Raw genomic sequence first — 20,667 nt, 5'->3', positions numbered from 1 at the left:
ACACAGCCTTCAGTTCCACGTGATTAAAGTCCCCCGCCACAATCACGGCCGCCTCCGGGTTGGAGTTCATCTGCACGCTGATCAGGCAGTACAGCTCCTCTAATGCTAACTTAGCATTAGCCCTCGGTGGTATGTAGACGGTCACGATCACAATGGACGAGAGTTCTCTCACCAACTTGAAGGGTCTGCATTTCACCGCCAGATATTCCAAGTCAGGAGAGCAGAATGTTCCGACAGAGTGTGTGGCTGTACACCAGGCATTGTGTACATACAGTGCCAAACCTCCGCCTCTGCCCTTACCCGAAGCTGCAGTCCGATCCGCCCGGAACAGAGCGCACCCCGTTATCTCCACCGCTGCGTCCGGGATGTTGTCATCCAGCCAGGTCTCTGTGACAACAGTCACACAGCTGTCCATCCGGCGAGAAGTAATCCGGAGTCGCACCTCGTCGATTTTGTTGACGAGGGACCTGGCATTGGCGAGGAAGAGGCTGGGGAGGGCCGGTTTATGAGGGCTAGCTTGTAGCCTAGCACGCATGCCGGCTCTCTTACCCCTCTTTTGTTTGCGCTGCCTCCTCCGTCGCCTTGGCAGCAGGGGGGGAATGAGCATAGTCCCAGGTGTTCGTAGCAGCTCTGGAGGAATAAAGTCCAGCTTGGTGGGTGTGTGAAGTCCAAACTGTGTTCCTATGTCCCACAGTTCTAATCTGCTGTACGTTGTCACGGCTTCCAGTAGTGTGTTGAGCGAAGACATCAATAAAAACAAGCTAAAAAAACCGAAAACACGGGAGCTCCGAGCCGCAGCGTCTACACGCGCCGCCATCTTGTTAGGCGGTCATTATGGCCAATCAATTTATTTACAGTGCAACAGCAAATCATAAACAGGCTCTAAACTTTATTCAAAATGTATTTATTTTGTATTCTGTCAACAAAGAACAATCCATTACTTTGACATCCCCAAAAATAAATCACAAGTGCTTAAAAAAAACTTGCCTTGGTGTAAAGTGCATTTAATAAGTTTAAGATAAAGGAATTTACCAAGTTGTGTCCAGTAAAACAAAAAAGACTCTTTTTATAACCTTCCACAAAAGAAATCCAATGTGCAAAAAAGAAAAAGAAATTAGAAAACGATTTTATTATGAATATGAATGCAATGTAACAAGTACAACTGTCAACATAGTTGTGTCTCATAAAAAGATACAATAACAATAAACAGTTCCTATTTTTGTTTATTTTGGCTGTGAACTTCTTAATACTTCCTACAGTAATTTTCACTTTACCTCTTATGATTTATTATGTCAGCTAACAATTAACATGTTAATTATGGCATAACAAAAGTCAGCTACATTTTGTTGTCTGGCATCATGGCTTTCCAGAGGTAGAATTTTGACTGCTCTTTTTAGCATCCTTTGATACATCGACCTTCCTTGTTCCACCACCTCTTCTTGCTCTTACTTGTTTAAAAGCCTGTTGTTCTTCATCATAAAGCAGCCAGCCTATTTCTATTTTTCTCTTTGACTTCAGAGCATTCTTCTTTACAGTTGTTTCAGATTGCTCTTCTTTTTCCATACCACAGCCATCTTCATGAGCAGTTTTTCTTTTACCCAGCTTTGATTTCAGGCGCTCAAACAGTTTTGATTTGCGACTGCTTGGGGGGCCATTTTCCTTCCTTTTACAGTATCCTGATAGGGCTATGCAGTCTCCATATGATGGCAAATAATTCTTTAGCTCTTCATCTGTCATGAGCTGGATGACGTTGGTATCAATCTAAACAAGGACAATAAAAAATAATTTCTTTAAAACTACAAAAATGGAACTAGAATTGCATGCAAATTATTTGAATTAAATTAAATAACATTGCTAGACACATGCTTTAAAAAGAACTGTAGTTTTTGAAATACTGATTTAGTACCTTCTCTCTCAGCATGGTCTCGATAGTTTCCTCTGGAATATTCCTTTGCCTCAGGAAATCACTCAGGTCATCCATTCTGTGATCATACACTGGAAGAGAAGATACACAAGACCATCATCATATGTTTCCAATAAAATGTAAAGCAAGTCATACTACAAATTATAATTTTACCTAAAAAACTAATCATAATATAGTCATTCATAATGCCATCCCTCCATTTTCTACCACCCTTGTCCCTAATGGGGTCAGGAGGAGCTGCTGCCTCTCCAGCTACGTTCCGGGCGAGAGGCAGGGTCACCTGGACAGGTTGCCAGTCTGTCGCAGGGCAACACAGAGACACACAGGACAAACAACCATTCACACACACACTCACACCTAGGGAGAACTTAGAGAGACCAATTAACCTGACAGTCATGTTTTAGGACTGCGGGAGGAAGCCAGAGTACCCAGAGAGAATCCACCATGCACAGAGAGAACATGCAAACTCCATTCAGAAAGACCCTGGACTGGGACATTCATAATGTCTTTAAGCACTATGTTTTTTCATCAAATGATTTTACTAAGGCTAAACTCAAACTATTTCAACGTCACAAATAAATTCTTTCACAAAAATATTTAGCATCTTTTTAAACTTTTGTTTTATAATAACTATTACCACAGTTATTTCATTTGGGTAATTACACAAATGTATGCATATACAGTAGTTTTCCTTTTAAAATGGGCACATCTTGAGAAACCTCTTTAAATTCACAGAAAAGATAAGAAAGTATTTATTGGTAGTAACAATAAATTTTCTACTGCTAATCTTTAGCAGAAAATTAAGCCATCTGTGAAGCATAGAGGTCTTTCAATAGAGAACTGGAGAAACACGCTATGGCAGAGAACTCACTCTGAGAACATACCTCTTGTGTGATCAGACAAGGCCAGTGAAACTGCAGGTGCTCCACACCATCAAGTCTTCTGTCTTTCTGAAACAACCCGCACTGTACAAAAGCAAGCACATTTGGTTTTGATTGTTACTTGAACTTACTGATTAAATCAATAAAAAAGATTTGCAGACAGACAATATATAAAAAAAATTTAAAAAAATTCCCTTCTCACCCACCGCGGGTGGTTCTTATCCTCTGAGCTCGGGTCCTCTACCAGAGGCCTGGGAGCTTGAGGGTTCTGCGCAGTGTCTTGGCTGTGCCAAGGACTGCACATTTCTGGACTGAGATGTCTGATGTTGTTCCTGGGATCTGTTGTAGCCATTGGTCCAGTTTGGGGGTGACTGCCCCGAGGGCCCCGATGACCACAGGCACCACTGTGGTCTTCACCTTCCAGGCCCTCTCCAGTTCCTCCCTGAGGCCCTGGTATTTCTCTAGTTTCTCGTGCTCCTTTTTCCTGATGTTGCAGTCGCTTGGTATTGCTACATCTACCACAACGGCTTTCCTCTGTTGTTTATCCACTACGACAATGTCTGGTTGGTTCGCCATTACCATTTTGTCTGTCTGGATCTGGAAGTCCCACAGGATCTTAGCTCTGGCGTTCTCCGCCACCTTTGGGGGTGTTTCCCACTTTGATCTCGGGGTTTCCAGTCCATATTCTGCACAGATGTTTCTGTACACTATGCCTGCAACTTGGTTATGTCGTTCCATGTACGCTTTCCCTGCCAGTATCTTGCACCCTGCTGTTATGTGCTGGACTGTCTCAGGGGCCTCCTTGCACAACCTACACCTTGGGTCTTGTCTGGTGTGGTAGATCTGGGCCTCTATTGCTCTGGTGTTTAGGGCCTGTTCCTGGGCGGCCAGGATGAGGGCCTCTGTGCTGTCCTTGAGTCCAGCTTTTTCCAGCCATTGGTAGGATTTACTGATATCAGCCACTTGGGTTATTTGCTGGTGGTACATCCCATGTAGGGGCTTGTCCTGCCATGATGGTATCTCTGGCACCTCAACCTCCGTTCCCTGTTGTCTGAGATATTCACTGAGCACACTGTCTGTTGAGGCTTTGTCCCTGATGTATTTATGGATCTTAGTTGTTTCGTCCTGGACTGTGGTTCTCACACTCACTAGTCCTCTGCCTCCTTCCTTGCGGCTCGTGTACAGTCTCAGGGTGCTGGATTTGGGATGGAACCCTATATATATATATATATATATATATATATATATGTATATGTATATATATATATATATATATAAGGCAAGTCCTGAGAAGCCAGCTCAATGGCAAGAACAAAATCCGTGCGATAAACAGCTATGCCCTGCCAGTAATCAGATACCCTGCTGGAATAATTAGCTGGCCAAAGGACGAGATAAAAGCCACGGATATTAAGACTAGAAAACTACTAACAATGCATGGAGGGTTCCATCCCAAATCCAGCACTAACAATGCATGGAGGGTTCCATCCCAAATCGTGCTGGATTTGGGAGCTTGAAGCCCCTACATGGGATGTACCACCTTGGCACAGCCAAGATACTGCGCAGGACACTCAAGCTCCCAGGCCTCTGGTAGAGGACCCGAGCTCAGAGGATAAGAACCACCCGCGGTGGGTGAGAAGGGAATTTTTATATATATATATATATATATATATATATATATATATATATATATACTGTATATAGCCTATTTACATTTCTTTGCTTGGGGTGCAGTTACATAAGTTATTTAGAATTTAATATTAATAAAAGAGAGACAGACACACAGAGAGACAGAGAGAATGTGACATAAAATGCCATGACATATTTTAGTTTAACTTTAAAAAATATATATACATAGGCTTAGAGGTATTGTTTTGGTGTCGCAGTGGTTTGGGAGCGAGATGCAGCATCTACGAACTACTCACAAGTTATTACACCTCGATTTTGTGGTAGACTGAACATGTGTCATTACAGCAAATAAACGTACCACGTAATCCTTCGATATTAACTACAGTTACCGGAAAGTCAGTTGTGGACTGACGAAGTAAAGAAACAGAAAACGTTAGCTTCAAAGATATGAATGCATCTTCTTAAGCTATCTTCAAGAATAGCTACCGTCGTCAGTATGCCAAATTGATGACTTTATACTATGCTAGCTTACAGACTTAACTTAAATTAACAAAACCACATTTCTTACCGTTGTAAACAGCTATGTTTAGCTGGGTGCTTGCAGGCAGCAGGCACGACTGACGGTACAGTCAAACCGCTACAGGTGGACTGAACCAATTCGAAATAGGGGTTCAACCTCCACAGTCTCCAAATGTCCTGAGCCTGTGTAGACTATCTCATTATAATGAGATACTATCTCATTATAATGAGATAATTTTTTTTTTTTTTTTTTTTTTAACAGAGTGGCGGAAACGGGCTTCCATAGAATCCCACCTCAGTGTTCCAATAGAAAACAGCAAATGGTGGGAAGGAGGGAAATCCCACGGGGTTTCCCCACAGTCCACGTGGTGACTCCAACCACTGTCCAGGAAATAGACAGCACCGCTGAATACAGGATCGCAGAAGCTCGGGTCACGGCACCAATGTAACCGGGTTCTGCTTCACTCCACTGTACCAGGCTGGCCCCAGTAACCCCTCGACTCTGCGTTGTGTAGATTCTTAATGAAGAAGAGAAGTTTCTGGGTGATCAGGCAGTTTATTTCCTGAATGGGAACATATGGGGAGTTCAGATCAGTGCAACGGCTCCGCTTCACTCTGCACACTACAACAGAGCGTTAAGTTAGCCTTTAACTTAGCACATAAAGTGTTTTACAATATTAACTAAACGAAAAGTACAAATATTGGTGCTAGGCACACATCTAGTAATTAATAAACTTCACACTATTTGTCTAAGTTTATAAAAATGATGTTGTATTATGTTGCTAACACGTTTCTACTGTGTGCTGAAAAACGCAACTCACCTCTGGTGCAGCTTTCACAGACTGGCACTGAATGCAGGAGCCAGCAGCATTTAACCAGCCACACAGAGAGGGGGCGCTGTTTCCCCATTGCACTGATACCTATAAAGCAAGTGGGATTCTATAACTTAAACCTAAACACTGTTACACTCAGCTATAAAGCTATCTGCCCCGCCCACCAATCAACTGCGCGCTTCTTGCTACACCTGGTGCACATAGTTGGGAGGGTGGAACACCATCCCACCACAATACTCACTATCATTGATCGTTTTTCGAAAGCCTGTCATTTAGTTCCTCTCAGGAGGTTACCCAATGCGTTTCAGACCGCCCAGTTGCTCGTGAAACACGTTTTCTGTTTGCATGGAACCCTGCAGGAGATCCTGTTGGACCGCGGGCCTCAGTTCATCTCCCAGGTCTGGAGGAGTTTCTGTTCTGCACTTGATGCTAAAGTCTCTTTAACTTCAGGTTTTCACCCTCAAACTCATGGCCAGACAGAGCGCATGAACCAGGAATTGGAGTCGACCCTCCGCTGCTTCACATCTACTAACCCGTCTGACTGGAGTCAATTCCTACCATGGGTAGAGTATGCTCATAACAGTCACATATCCGCTGCCACAGGTTTTTCACCATTTGAAGTTTCCATAGGATACCAACCAGCTGCTCTCCTCTGAGGAAAAGAACATTTCTGTGACTTCTGTGCAACATCACATCCGCCGCTGCCAAAGGGTTTGGAGAAGTACGGTCCACGCCCTCAACCACACAGCGGAGCAAAACAAGCGCCAAGCAGATCGCAAAAGGATCCTGGCCCCCGTCTACACTCCAGGTCAGAGAGTATGGTTATCCTCACGTAACATACCGCTAAAATCCATGTCCAAGAAACTGTCTCCCAGGTTTATCGGCCCATTCGAGATCACATCGGTAATCAGCCCGTCTGCAGTTCGTCTTCGCCTCCCTTCTACCATGCGCATACATCCAACCTTTCACGTTTCACAGATTAAGCCCATACAGGCCAGCAGTCCCCGCACCTTCCCTTGGAAACGCCGTTCGTCAGTCGGAACACTCCTCTGTCTCCAGCCCTCCAGATCCTGCCTGTCCGCCTTCCGCCGCCAGCTCCTGGACCCAGCTGGTCCTCAGACAAGCCCGGACCCATTGAGAAAACCCTTTGGACTAAACGACCTCGATCCAACAGTTAAACCCTCCCGGACTTTCACCATTAACTCTGCAAGTATGATCAGTCCGTTTCTCATTCACTCACTCCCTTTTCCGACGCCCTCGAACTCACCTTCTTTCTGTTGCCTCCATAGTGTGCCGCATTTCCCGAGAGCCGTATTTCCTGGAGCAGGAGCACCTCTGCTGATTTTCTGATTATTCAATAAACCATTTTTACTGATTATCCGTTTCCCTGTGGTGTTCTGCATGTGGGCAAGAAAAGTAGACCCCAACATGACACAGGTTCCATCAATAAATTTGTAATTGATAACGTTTCAAATACAATTCTAAACAGGTGGGTTTTAGTCGAGTTTGCATCCATAAAGGTTTACCTGTTACACTCCTACTGTGTTATATGGAACAAAACACCTGTTGCTATTTTTATTCCCCCTCATGTTCACAATCACAGTTTAAAACGAGGTAAACAGCATTTTAATGGGCTCCGTTCACCTCTCACGTCCAGTTGAGTTCTGGACCGGAGAGTCCGACCCAACTCTCCAGTCGATTCAGTAAAATGATCAACACTGAGGTCCAACAGAACCAGCACTGTGGTTCTCCTACAGTCCGTATTTATATGGATGTCATTGAACACTTTGACTAGGCCATTCTCAGTGCTGTGGTAACCATGGAAACCAGAGTGGAAGGAGTCAAAGAGGTTGGTTATCGTTAGGAAGCTAGTTAATTGTTTTAACAGCTTTTTCAATAACTTTGCTGATGAACAGGAGGTCAGAGGTCAGAGGTCGGCCTGTAGTTCTGCAGTAGTGATTTTATCAGTGGTTTGATAACTGCTGGTTTCAAAGCCTGATGAGATCCATGAGTTACTATTTGGATCAGATCAGCAGCAACAGGCAGGACTTTCTGAAAGAAACGTTCTAGAGTTATAGATCTAGAATATAGATCTAGCGTTATAGAGCTAGAACATCCAGGCAGCAGCAACTGGAGCTTTACTGACTTATTATTTCTTCCAGGGTTTTATAATTAAGGAGCTGAAATTGGGTCATTTTTCCTGCATTTGTTTAGTTTGGGTTCAGCTTTGGTTCTGGCTTTAGAGCTGATGTTCAGATTAATCCTCTGATTTTTTACATTTTCTCTGAAAAGAAACTAGAAACTTGTTGCAGGCGGCATTAGACTGAAGTTCAGGTGGTAAAGCTGCGTTTTTGTATTGCAGCTTGTTGCTAACAAACATGATGATCCTGTCTGCCTGCCTGTCTGTCTGTCTGTCTGCGGTTCAGCAGTGGAAACTTATTTACTGCATGTGAAGAAAACTAAACCAAAACCTCAGAATAAATTTGTTCAAACTGCAGAAAATCCCTCAGTGTGTTAAACCAAAGCAGAACCTTCAGGTTGTTTCTGTTATTTTGTCTAAAAATATCTTTGAAATAAAATAACTCAAATGATCCAGAAGTTTTTCTCCTTTTTTATCATCTTTATTCATAAAATCAAAGTTTAAAATTATTTTCATGATTTTAACTTTATTCTGAAAAGCAAAGGAAACAAAAACCCAGATGATTTCCTGGTTCAGTTTAAACTGATTATATTTCACTGATTGAAGCTGAAAGGTTTTGCTGTAACTCTCATGTTGTTTAATTTCAGTGGTGGGCCGTCAGGGCCTGCAAGGCCTTCTCTGCTGGCCTAAAAATATCTGAATCACAGACTGATGTTAATTATATTTTGTCCATGAATACGTATTAAATAATTCCAAATGGTCTGTCCACTTCCTTTCATTGCTAGCCCCCTGGCTGCGCTGCTTCCAGACGTGTATTTTCATATTTAAGCATTTAATCACATTTCAGCCGCTATTTGTTGCCAGGGTCAATGAAATCTGCCTGGAGGCCTTCACAATCAGTTCTGCGGGCCCTGTAGCATAAAATAAATGTCGATCAAACTGTTGCTTCAACCAATCAGATTTTGAGTTGGCGACACCAAGGCCCTCTAGCAGGCGTACGGAAACATCAGCGTATTCACACGCTCTGATTGGATAGTCAAAGCGTGTACTAGCCAGAGCTAGCAAACTGCATCTGTAGCGAGCTGCACAAGCAAAGATATTGTTGTGTTGATTTAATAGCTGGTTTTCAACCCACAATGGGTGAAGGAGGAGAAGAAATGGATTTGGTTGGAGATTTACTGTCAAAGCTATTTTCAAGACGGACTTTTCAAGAAAAGCTGGACATTGGTAAGCAAGGTCGGGTAACTCCGGAGCTAGCGAGCCTGTCACAACCGGGAAAAGGATTTGTCCGCCACTTTCAGTCTACTAACTAAAACTTGTGCCAAAAATACGACAGGGCAGGCTCGACTTTCAGCATCAGCTTCGATGGCGATAGAAAAGGACTTCTTCTGAAACGCACAGATAATCTGCACAACAGAGTAATTGAAATCTTGAGGAAAGAAAGGAGGATGGATTTTGTGTACAAATAATCAGGATTTTTGGTGAGTAAAATGTTGCTATATTCCTAAATAATATTGCAATTTTATCAGGTTATTTTTGATGCTTTTTTTTATGTGTGTCGCAGCTGTAGAAGTTTTATAGCCATAAAATAGTTATTGAAGGTTGGATTGATTCAGACGGAGCACTACTGAAGGCCTAGCTGTGAAATGCACGGCCTGCCACTGATTAATTTAGGGTTAGGGTCACATCCTTTCACTCTAGAGACTGATGCCAGTCACAGTGGACTTGGGGCAGTATTATCACAGGAAACGGAGGACGGAGTGAGGCCCATTGCATATGCCAGTCGAGGTCTTAAACATTCAGAGCGTAACATGGCTAATTATAGCTCTATCAAGCTGGAGTTTCTGGCATTAAAATGGGCCATGACTGAGAAGTTTAGAGAAAATCTCTTGGGCCACTGGTGTATGGTCTATACAGATAACAACCCTTTGAGTTATCTTCATTCAGCCAAGCTTGGTGCCATGGATCACCGTTGGGCTGCTCCACTTGCTGCTTTTGATTTTGATACGCAGCAATAACAATGCTGATGCACTCTCCCGCCAGCCAACATCAGGTACCAGCCTGGCAGAACTCTTGTCGTGCACCTCCGTCCCAGAGGCTCTTCAGCAGGGGTCTCCAACCTTTTTGAGACTGGGAGCTACTTCACGGGTCCAGAGTAACATGAAGGGCAACTTGTTTGATAGAGACATAAATTTTCTTGGCTCAGCCTTTATAACAATAATACATATTTATATATATATATATATATATACATATTTATATATATATATATATATATATATATATATATATATATATATATATATATATATATATATATATATATATATATATATATATATATATATATATATATATGTATTACATGCTGCCTAACCATATTAATGTTAGGGACTACTGACGATAGTTATCAGTAATAATTTACAATGCAGCTATGTTTAATTGCTATTATATGATCAGACTTTCTTAGTTCAGAGTTTTAAGTTTGATTCCCTTTTGGAGATTTTCTGTGTGATTCTAAATTACCCACAAGTGACTGAAGAGTCTGGATTGGTGCAGATGGACGCACTGAGTACGTTGAGATTTTCCTTTAAATTAAAAAAAGTAGTTATTGTATGTTTTATTATCTAACCCTCTTTACTATTAGTAGAATTGTGGAGAAAAAAATATCTTTTGTGTTAAAAGATATTGTATACACAGCTGTGTACAGTCTCGGAGGGGTGAGGTTGGGCACGCCAAAGGCTAAATCTGATTGGTCAGTTTGGTTTTTCTGTGAGCTAAACATTGATTTGGATTTGGAGTTGATTTTATTCTTCTGCATTAATTTATTGTAAGAATCATAAATCAGATTGTTCTGAATGAACAACTTTCTAATGTTTCCAGTTTATTAAAGAAACTCTCTGAGTAACAGAACTGATGTTTTCTTCCTGTTGTCAGTGGATCCAGTTTCACATCAACAACATTTTCTGTCTCCAGGAGTTTCAGCATCAAAGTTTTTCTTCTTCTTCTGTCATGGTGGCGTACAGAACAGTAGTGAAGCAGCGCCGCCTCAGAGCTGCAGAAGAAGAAAACATCCAATCACTGAAGCTCAATCATTTAGCTGCAGCTAAGCTAGCCTGGCTAATGCTAACTGACTAGCCTGACGCTAACTGTTGCTGCTGGTAACAGATGTTGAACTATAAAATGACTCATTGTTAAAACTTCCTGTCAGCAGAAATGTAATTATTCCATAAATATTGTAGTAATTATGGATCTGATCAGATGTTTCTGTCTCCATGTTCTGCTGAGGAAATCTGGATTCTATCTGGATAATCTGGATTCTCTCTGGCTAATTTGGATTCTCTCTAGCTAATCTGGATTCTCTCTGGCTAATCTGGATTCTCTCTGGCTAATCTGGATTCTCTCTGGCTAATCTGGATTCTCTGGCTAATCTGGATTCTCTGGCTAATCTGGATTCTCTCTAGCTAATCTGGATTCTCTCTGGCTAATCTGGATTCTCTCTGGTTAATCTGGATTCTCTCTGGCTAATCTGGATTCTCTGGCTAATCTGGATTCTCTGGCTAATCTGGATTCTCTCTAGCTAATCTGGATTCTCTCTGGCTAATCTGGATTCTCTCTAGCTAATCTGGATTCTCTCTAGATAATCTGGATTCTCTCTGGCTAATCTGGATTCTCTCTGGCTAATCTGGATTCTCTGGCTAATCTGGATTCTCTGGCTAATCTGGATTCTCTCTAGCTAATCTGGATTCTCTCTAGCTAATCTGGATTCTCTCTGGCTAATCTGGATTCTCTCTAGCTAATCTGGATACTCTCTAGATAATCTGGATTCTCTCTGGCTAATCTGGATTCTCTCTGGCTAATCTGGATTCTCTCTAGCTAATCTGGATTCTCTCTGGCTAATCTGGATTCTCTCTAGCTAATCTGGATTCTCTCTAGCTAATCTGGATTCTCTCTGGCTAATCTGGATTCTCTCTGGCTAATCTGGATTCTCTCTGTCTACTCTGGATTCTCCCATCAGATATCAATGTTCCATTAATCTGATTCTCTAAGTTGCTGTCAGGAGGAACTCTGGATGTTTTCATGGCTGTTTGTCCAGTGAAGAACCACAGAGAAAATGTTGAATATATTTTGTTTCACAAAAGTCGGATTCAGAAATCCAGGATGAGACATAAAGCCGGGCTTAGCAAATTCTGCAAATTCAATATTTCATAATATATTTCAATTATTCTGTTCATACAGTTCAGGATCCATGAACAGGAGAAATTACCTGTTAGAGAAGATAATATTTTTTATTGCTTTGAGTTTGATGATATTTTCCGTAATCTGACTGATATGATCTTTTTACTCATACGGATGTTTTGCATTGATCATTTATAGCTTTAGCATTGGAACCTTATCAGCCACTAGAAGTGAACTGTATTAGTTAGTGAACATTAGTGACCAGATGCATCATTAGGACCAAGGAGCAAAAGCTGCAGATAATTTTAAAGCTAACAAAACAATTCACCATGTTGGGAGCAACTCTTGGAGCATGGTTGTGTAGTCAGTATGTTCTTTTGGTTTTTAGGTAAAGTGTACCAACAGCAAACTTAGTCAATGTTATTATAAGTTGGGCTGGTTGTCAGAAGATGTTAGTAAGTCTCCATGAGGGGATTTAAGAACAAAACAGATTCAAATTCATTAACATATAAACACTTCATAGAGACAAAAGGTATTTTTATTATGTAAATAAATATTTGTTTAAACGATGTTTGAATTAAATTGCCCATTAGTTTAATTATATGAGGAAACTAAAGTTATTGACATTATAAATGTTACTTCAAGCTAAGAGGGTTAATTTCTATCAAACCTAGAAATGATCAGTAAATGTCGTCCTTCAATGGAGGGAGTTTGCTACATGCTAATATGACTTAGTTTAGTTAAAATACGTTTGTTTCTTTATCAGTCGTTTCTCTAATCACCTCATCGCTGCAACGGTCTATTAAAGGCCTTTCTATCAAACTAGAACAGCGCTCTAAAGGAACAATCCAACAGTAACAGTCTGATTATTTTAACATTTATAATATTTTCTACCATCATAATGTTAAAATGATAATAATATTCAGTCATTTTGACAGAAAACCAAAATGAATTTGTGGTTTTATAACACAGGTTGTTAGAAAAGAGCAAACAGACAAGAAAACAGAATCAGTGATAAAAGTGATTGATTTCTGATCGGTCTGATCAGTTCAGTCACTAAGCTGCTTCTTAGCTGCAGTTTTAGATCCTATTAAACAGGAATGCACCGATGTGAAAACTTGGGCCAATAACTGATGATTTCCAACATCACAGAGATTAAATATATATTTCTTTACACTTTGGACTCTCTAACAGCAACCACACTACCTCTGTTCAGCACCAGGGGGCGCTGAAGGTTCTGAACAGGTTAGAACCGCCCTGAAGGAAAAAGGCTGTGAAAGCAGAAAACATGGCGGTCTGCAACACATTTCCACCAGTAACCAGTAAACACTGGCCGCCTTCACAGGCCGCCTGCAACCCGCCCACCACATGAACATCAATTATTTTTATCACCAGCCGTTTTTCTCTCCTTATTTGGAGTCTTTTCAGACCCAAACGGTCCAGTCAAAGTCCCAGAAGCTCTGATCTGAGAACAGAAGCAGAAGTGGTCGGTGGTTTGCATCGTCACTCTGCAGCATGACGTGTTTCTGTGAAGTCAACTTCATTTCTACTCTATTAGATTTGTTATAAAACTTGTTCAATCAAAACTTCAGACCCAAAAACAAGAAACTGAAAAGTTGAAAAGTTTACAGCAGAAAAATGAAGCAAGAATTAAAGCAGCTCTGAAAAATGAGACACTGACTGAATAAAAGGCAGTAATAATATAAAACACATTATGTTTTATGAATTACTTCCTCATTGTAGTTGTCATCTCCAGCATTGCCTGGTTGTCTTGTTTCTGTTTAACATGAATCTAATTGTTTCCAGATGAATCTGTTAAATCTGTCCATCATGGCAGGAAACTTTAAACTCAACTTTTTCTGTTTGATTTCTGGTTTCCTGTCAGAAGTTCAGCTTCCTGCTGATGTTGGCTGGTTTCTGATCGTTTCTCTGCTTCTGGTTTCTGGTTATTTATTCTGATCCTAATTTTAGAAACTGATAGTTTCTGTTCCTGTGATGAAATGAGATTCAGGCTGATAGAGACGAGAAGCTGATCAGTTTCTCTGCTCAGTTTAAACATGTCGACATAAATACATTTTTATTCATTATTTGGTTATTAGCTGCTGAGAGGAGATAAAACCTGATGCTGTTTATGTAGACAGATATATTAAATGCATGAACATCTGTAAAATAATCCCCATTTGAGTTTTGAATTAATTATTACTTGTTTCTTCAGACTCTAAAAAATAACATGAACAGAATCTAAAATGGAGGCCAGGAAATCCTCATTAGGAAACATTTTCTGATCGATCTGAAAATCTAACAGAAACAAAAACACATGAACATAATCACCATTTCCTGTTCCTGGTTTGCTTTTCTTCTGTTTCCTCTGGAACATCCTGATGTTTCTGGAAGTGATGTCATCCTCTCCTCTTCCTCCTTCATCACCTGAAATAAATCCAAAGTTACCAGGAAGTTTTTCAGGAAGATCTGAAAAGTTTCACTGAATGAAATCAAGAGATTTAACCAAGAGGTTTGTCTCACCTTAGGTTTGCTGTACAAATATACGACCAGTTGAACCAGTAAAAACAGGAAAACCAAAACACAAAGAGATGCACTGGGAAGCAACACTGGGAGAGAGACGGAGGAAGAACCTGGACCAGGTGTGACTGTAGAGTCAGAGATGTTGGTGAGTTTCTCTAGAAAGAAGAAGCTGCTAAATAACCGTCTGCTGTAAACATCAAGACTCAGAGCTGAAGGAGAAGCTGCTCACCTGAGGAAGAGGAGGAGGAGGAGGGTGGAGAGGTGGTTGGAGGTTTCTCTAGAATAAAGAGGTTGGATTAAATATATCACCAGATTGTGGATTCTCAGACATTATCAATGAGATTCACTGTTAGAGGATGACCTCTGACCTTTGACAGAGATCCTGCTGGATGGAGACTCTCCATGACCTTTGACATTACATTTATAGAGGCCTTCATCAGATTTCTTCACTGAGTTGAGAATCTTGTTGCCAGTAGTTTCATTACCAATGAAGGAGCCATCTTTATAGAAAGCAGCTGGGAGGTTGTGGGTTGGATTCTTTGCTCTGCAGCTCAGAGTGACGTCATCTCCCTCCATCACAGGGAGGACAGGACTCTGCAGGATCACTGATCCACCTCAACACAGAGACAAACTACAGCATTTCATCCATTTCCACACAGCTTCAGCAACACTAACTCCACAGTCTGATCTTACCAGAGACAGAGAGCTGGATGCTGCTGCTGCTGCTGGAGGATCCAGACATGGACTCACACCAGTACAGACCAGTATCTGATGGGAGAAGGTAGTTTATGTTACAGGTAGAACCAGCTGGTGTTCCCCATCCATCTTTACACTCAGTCCTGTTTCCTCTGCTTGTGTTTCTCCTCACAGTCCATCCATCAGATCTGTTTTCATCCTCACAGATCAGAGTCACTGATTTATGTTCAAAGAACTGAGATCTGCTGGGAATCACAGTCAGACGAACTGGGAGGACTGGGATGGAAGAGATAAAGAACACATCTGTTATTCCAGCAGTTCTTTTCTTTTGAGAAAATTGATCTAAAAATATTTTAAATGTTTAAAATGAAATATGACCAACCTTGACCTGATGTCCAGAACAGCAGTGAGATAAGAACTGAAATGAAATAAAAGTTTTTATTTTAGGATAAAACTTTCTAAAAGTTTTTTTAGAAAATATTAACCAACATCATAAATGTGATTCATTGATAAAGTTGACATTTAAAGTATTTAATAAACTTCTTGTGCTAATATTTCTGTCGGGATCTGTTCCTTATCTGTGTTTATTTTGAGTTTCTGTCTCTGAGTCTCCATGTTGTCCTGTCACCCCTTGATTGTTTCCAGGTGTTTCTTGTCTCCTTGATTACCCTCTGTGTATTTAACCCCACCTGTGTTCTTTGTTCCTTGTCGGGTCCTCCTCGTGTCTGTCTAGTTTCCAGTTGTCACCTGTTGTGATCATTGCTCTTTGCTTCTCTGTGTTCTGGACTTTTGGATTTTGGATTTGCATCTTATTAAATCGTCTACTTTATCGCTACCTGGGTTTGCTGCCTCTGCCTCATCACCACTCACACCACAAAACCTTGACAGTTTCAATTTACATGTTTTTCATGATTTTTCTGTCCTTCATTTGGAAATATTAAAATGAACTGAATCAAATATTTTGTGGTTTTATTGGTTTCCTCTTGTTGTCAATCAATATATTTGCTCATAATTTTCTGTTTTCTTCATAAACTAATTATTTAAGGTTTTTTCTGCAGTCAGTCTGAGTTTGTGATGACATCATCACACTTTTATTGAATCATGTTTATTTGACATACAAAGGAACAGATTTTAAGCTTCTGACTCTTAATCTACAGAAAGTGTAAATGTTGCTGGGATCAGGCTCAGATGGCGTCTGGAGTTTCTTTGTCTTTTATTTACCGTCACATAAATAACTCAGGTTGTTTCACTCGGTGCCTAAAGCTGCTCAGCAGAACGTAGCAGAGCACCGCCTGGCAACAAGGCAGTTCAAGGAACAAACAGTAACATTCAGGGACATCTAGGAAATATCAGTACTGCTGATTAAAGCCAGGAGACAGACATAAAAACCAGGTTTGGACAAACTAACAAACTACAATGAAAAATGAATTTCTTACAATAAGCAAAACAAACCTGTGAACAATAATCCATAAACAGTAACAACATATTGATATGTGATCTGATTGTAATAAATCATCATCTGGACATTCAGGTCTACCTGCTCATTAATGTGTGGAGACAGAAGAAAGGAATGGATTATTATACAGGTTACATTACAACCTTCTCTTGAGCTACACAGACTACTGTCCACTGCAGCCTCACATTCCTGATGTCATCAGTTTAGCTTTTATTTTAGTCCCATATTTAGTTAATAATATCCAAACTAATTATCCTCCTACTTGGGAATGTGTTTATTTCTACATTTCATTTCCAATCTCTACATCTGTCCTGTAGTTCATATGTATCTCATCACTTTGTAACAGGAACCTTTGTTACTGTCTGAAACCCAAAATGGAGACGTTTTTATGTTCTTCACCAAAGCTGCCATACCTGCTACATTTACACATTTACTGCTCTGTCTGTCAAACTTGGTTCTCCAAGTGTAAAATAAGTCAAAGTCTCTGGTCTCCTTGTCTCTCTGGACTCGGCTGTCTTTCCTCTACGGCCTGTTGGATGTCAGAACCTCTTTCCACATGATGAGCCCATGATGTCCACATCCTCTGGTTCGGTACTGTTGGCATTTTCCTCAGCAGTTTCTGCAGGATCATCCTGACCATCTTCTGCTTTGTTGGCACAATTAGTGGCACAACTTCTGCAGCCTTGGGGTCCAGTGCAGGTTTACTGCTAATCACACCGAGTGTCCGTTCTGAGCCCCATTGACCCATTTGTTTATGTAATTCATCTGGTACCAGAGGACGGTACACTGAAGGAAGGACTCAGAGCTTTTTGTGTTTGGTCGTTCTAAACATTGTTCCATCCTGGGTGGTTTTTAGTTTGCTCCTCTCTCTAGCCAAAGCTTTAAACTCAGGACTCTCAGTGTGGAGTTCATGTGCAGCAGGTCTTTGGTTCTGCAGCCTGAACTCAAACATTTTAACTATTACAGGGTCTTGCTGCTGGGCTGCACAGAATTTCTGTCCAGTTATTGGTTGAATTGTCCAAAAGTCTCTCTGCTCCTGTTTGTTGCTGCAGGACATTAAAGGAGACTGGATTCAACGTTGGTTCTGGTTCTGCTTGCTGCACTAAGATGCCCTGCTGTGTGGCTCCTGCAGAGTTCTGGCTAATTGTGTGCAGCTTCTCATCTAGTCTTCAAAATCAAGGGGCCTTCCAGATAATCCATCTGCATCTGCATCTGTTTTCCAGGTCTGTATTTTATGGTCAAATTAAAATCTGCTAACTCAGCAACCCAACGCTGACCTGATGAATTTCATTTAGCTGCTGTCAGAACATCAGTGAGTGGATTATTGTCGGTGTGAACCACAAAAGATGAAACCAATAATCCCTGAAGCGTCACAGAGAGACCATTTAGCTCTAAGAACTCAAGTTTACCTGCATATGATGGTTTTTCTCAAGTGGGTTAAAGTTCAATAATCCTTAACTTGCTGTTTCAGTGTTGATAGAGAAAAGCCCCTAGTCCTGCATCAGTATGCAACATTTCTGCTTATTTCCACTCATATTAATATCAGTTATTAAACATTATTTCTGTACTTACAGATCAGACGCTGAGCAGCTGCTTCCTTCATGTCTGCTGACTTTGACTGGACCGGTTCACTAGAGGAGAGTTAGAGCATCAACTAGAGTCCGCCTCTTCCTTCCTTTATCATCTGTTTTCTCCAGAAATGTTACAACAGACAGAATCCAAAAATGGTGCAGACTAAAAGTTTAAACACACACAGCCTTGATTTAGTTTAGTGCAGCTCAGTAAATTCAGCAGAGTTAAAATGTCAGTGTTTTATCAGAGTTGATACTTCAGTGTTTTCACCATAAATAACTCAAACTGCTGGAACACCTGAGTGAAGTTTCTCCCACAAATCAGACAAAATGGGCGTCAAACGTTTGTGCAGCAAAACTTTTTGTTTGTGCTGCTTTCATTTTAAAGATATAAAGAAATGTTTCTAGAGGTCATCAAAGGTCAACCAGCCCCCCCACCTTCTTCAAATCAGACAAAATGGATGTCAGTCAACTCAGCAACATTTGTGTTTGTTTGAACAGCAAAAATGTTCCTTTGTGCCACTTTGGCTTTGGAGATATTAATGAAAGTCTAAAGGTCAAAAGGTCAACCAGCCCCCTACTTTTATAAACCGTTTGTCACTGATTTGAAGTGGTGAAAATAAGTGATGATGGTGATGATGATGATGGGTGTCTATCATGAAACTGAGCTGGAAACAGCTAACTAGATAGCTAGCACATGTTTAGCTCTAGTCTTACTTTTTGTATTTCTACAGTTCAGATTGTCTAACAGCGCCCTCTGGTGGTCAGAAACTAAAATTCAGGTCACCAAGTTTATTTTGGAGGTTTTGTTCCAGTTCAGTCTAAATAAGATCCAAGTAAATTTCATCCATGTTAAAATTAAATTATTCATGTTCATAGGTCAGCAGCCAACAATTTCAGATGAAATTCACAGATCCTGCATGAACTGATGTTCACTGACCTTTGATGACCTCTAGACAGTGATGTCAGGTTACTGACGTAGGACCACTGTTTTCAATAACTAGTAATCTAACGTGTTGCTAGTTCAAATCCAGTAGTCAGACCACAGTTACTTATCGAAACCACTTTGCGTTACTATTTTCTTTTGTAATTTTATTTTATTTCTACGCGTCTTGGGGAGAAACCGCCGTTTCTATGCGACAGAATCAGCATAAAACTAATTAGATCTAATTAGCACACATCTATATAATATTTCAGATTCAGAGAGAACAGACATGATCAACTAGACGACTAAACATATTATACTCAGGGTGTTTGGTTAGTTTTTCGTTCTATTATAATGAACTAACAACATGTTTAATGAGTATATGTGGCCTCCACTCTGTTAAGAATTTAATCAAGTTTAAAAAAAACTACTGATTAGACAAATGTTGATCATTAATATTACATTTAATTTAAAATACTCTACTGATAAGGCTACAGGTTGATCAAACCTTGAATCTAAAGCTAACCAAAAACCAGCATAATCAATCCAATACTTCAACATTAGCTAAAAAATTAAACATTAAAAACTAGAATAATTAAGCTAATGTTCCCAACACCAAGACACATGAAAACAAACCTTTATCTTGACATTTTTCTATTCTTCCTCTTTCTTTTCTCTCTCTGAAGGATAAGATCTTGTTTGTGACATTATTTTGCTAACATATCTTCCACTGGCTCTTTAAAGGTTTCCATTATCTGCAGCTCATTTTACTGGTGAAGCGTGACCTACCGCGGCCACGAGGGGGCGTCAGAGAGCAGCTTGTTATAGTGTTACTCCTCTCGAGTTTAATCGAGGCTTAACGCAGTTCTTGGTTTCAACAGCCATTTATTATGGACATGTCTTACAAAGTCCCCAAAAATGCCGTCAGAACTAAAAACAAAAGGTAACACAAACCCAAATCAGTTCACAATAAATGGAGGATTTACATAAATAAAAGATACAAATAAACAAAACCGTACCTCATTAGCCGCATTGACTCCAGAGGAATAAAGTTTAATTTCTAGCGATCAGCTTCTTGAGCTTGAATGCCCCATGTGGCTCTAAGTGCGCCAGCTAATGCTTCCCCGGGCAACACATGGTCCGCGGAACAAAATAAAAGGTCCCCCCACATTTAATGTTTAATATTAAATAAACTTTAACTACTGCCACCTTAAACCAAACATCAAAACAATAACCATGTGCAGTTGTCTTGACAGCAGCTACAGAGCGTTATATAGAGAATGGTTTCTAGATACAATATAAAATATATATTATTGTTAAAAAAATAATCACAGTTTTATAATGACATTCTGTGTTTTGTTAATATAATCACATAGAAAGTATAGAAAGTATAG

The 20,667-nt window shown here is 40.4% G+C and overlaps 1 protein-coding gene and 1 long non-coding RNA gene across 3 annotated transcripts; both read right to left on the bottom strand.

Annotated features, from left to right (window-relative positions):
* Nucleotides 1-942: 942 nt before the first annotated feature.
* On the bottom strand, nucleotides 943-2,953 carry LOC111611045. The gene is made up of 3 exons (XR_002753870.1): nucleotides 2,809-2,953; nucleotides 1,907-1,995; nucleotides 943-1,761 (listed from the first exon to the last, which is right to left on the bottom strand). It is a non-coding gene; the product is annotated as an uncharacterized LOC111611045 (long non-coding RNA).
* A 7,978-nt stretch (nucleotides 2,954-10,931) lies between these two features.
* LOC111611036 (high affinity immunoglobulin gamma Fc receptor I-like) lies at nucleotides 10,932-20,369 on the bottom strand. Of its 2 annotated transcripts, none has more exons than XM_023346649.1 (10): nucleotides 20,293-20,369; nucleotides 20,063-20,203; nucleotides 18,350-18,408; nucleotides 15,704-15,739; nucleotides 15,319-15,597; nucleotides 14,994-15,239; nucleotides 14,855-14,902; nucleotides 14,626-14,780; nucleotides 14,434-14,529; nucleotides 10,932-10,978 (listed from the first exon to the last, which is right to left on the bottom strand). In XM_023346649.1, the coding sequence occupies exons 3-10, from the start codon at nucleotides 18,378-18,380 to the stop codon at nucleotides 10,973-10,975; spliced, it is 897 nt and encodes a 298-aa protein (XP_023202417.1). In that variant the 5' UTR covers nucleotides 18,381-18,408; nucleotides 20,063-20,203; nucleotides 20,293-20,369; the 3' UTR covers nucleotides 10,932-10,972. The 2 variants fall into 2 exon arrangements, with proteins under 2 accessions (XP_023202417.1, XP_023202418.1); XM_023346650.1 differs by having other exon boundaries at nucleotides 14,626-14,750; nucleotides 20,293-20,368.
* Between the last annotated feature and the right edge of the window lie 298 nt (nucleotides 20,370-20,667).

Source organism: Xiphophorus maculatus, chromosome 14, assembly GCF_002775205.1.
Source record: "Xiphophorus maculatus strain JP 163 A chromosome 14, X_maculatus-5.0-male, whole genome shotgun sequence".
In the NCBI taxonomy this organism is placed as follows: domain Eukaryota; kingdom Metazoa; phylum Chordata; class Actinopteri; order Cyprinodontiformes; family Poeciliidae; genus Xiphophorus; species Xiphophorus maculatus.
This window is presented reverse-complemented; position numbering and strand designations above follow the sequence as displayed.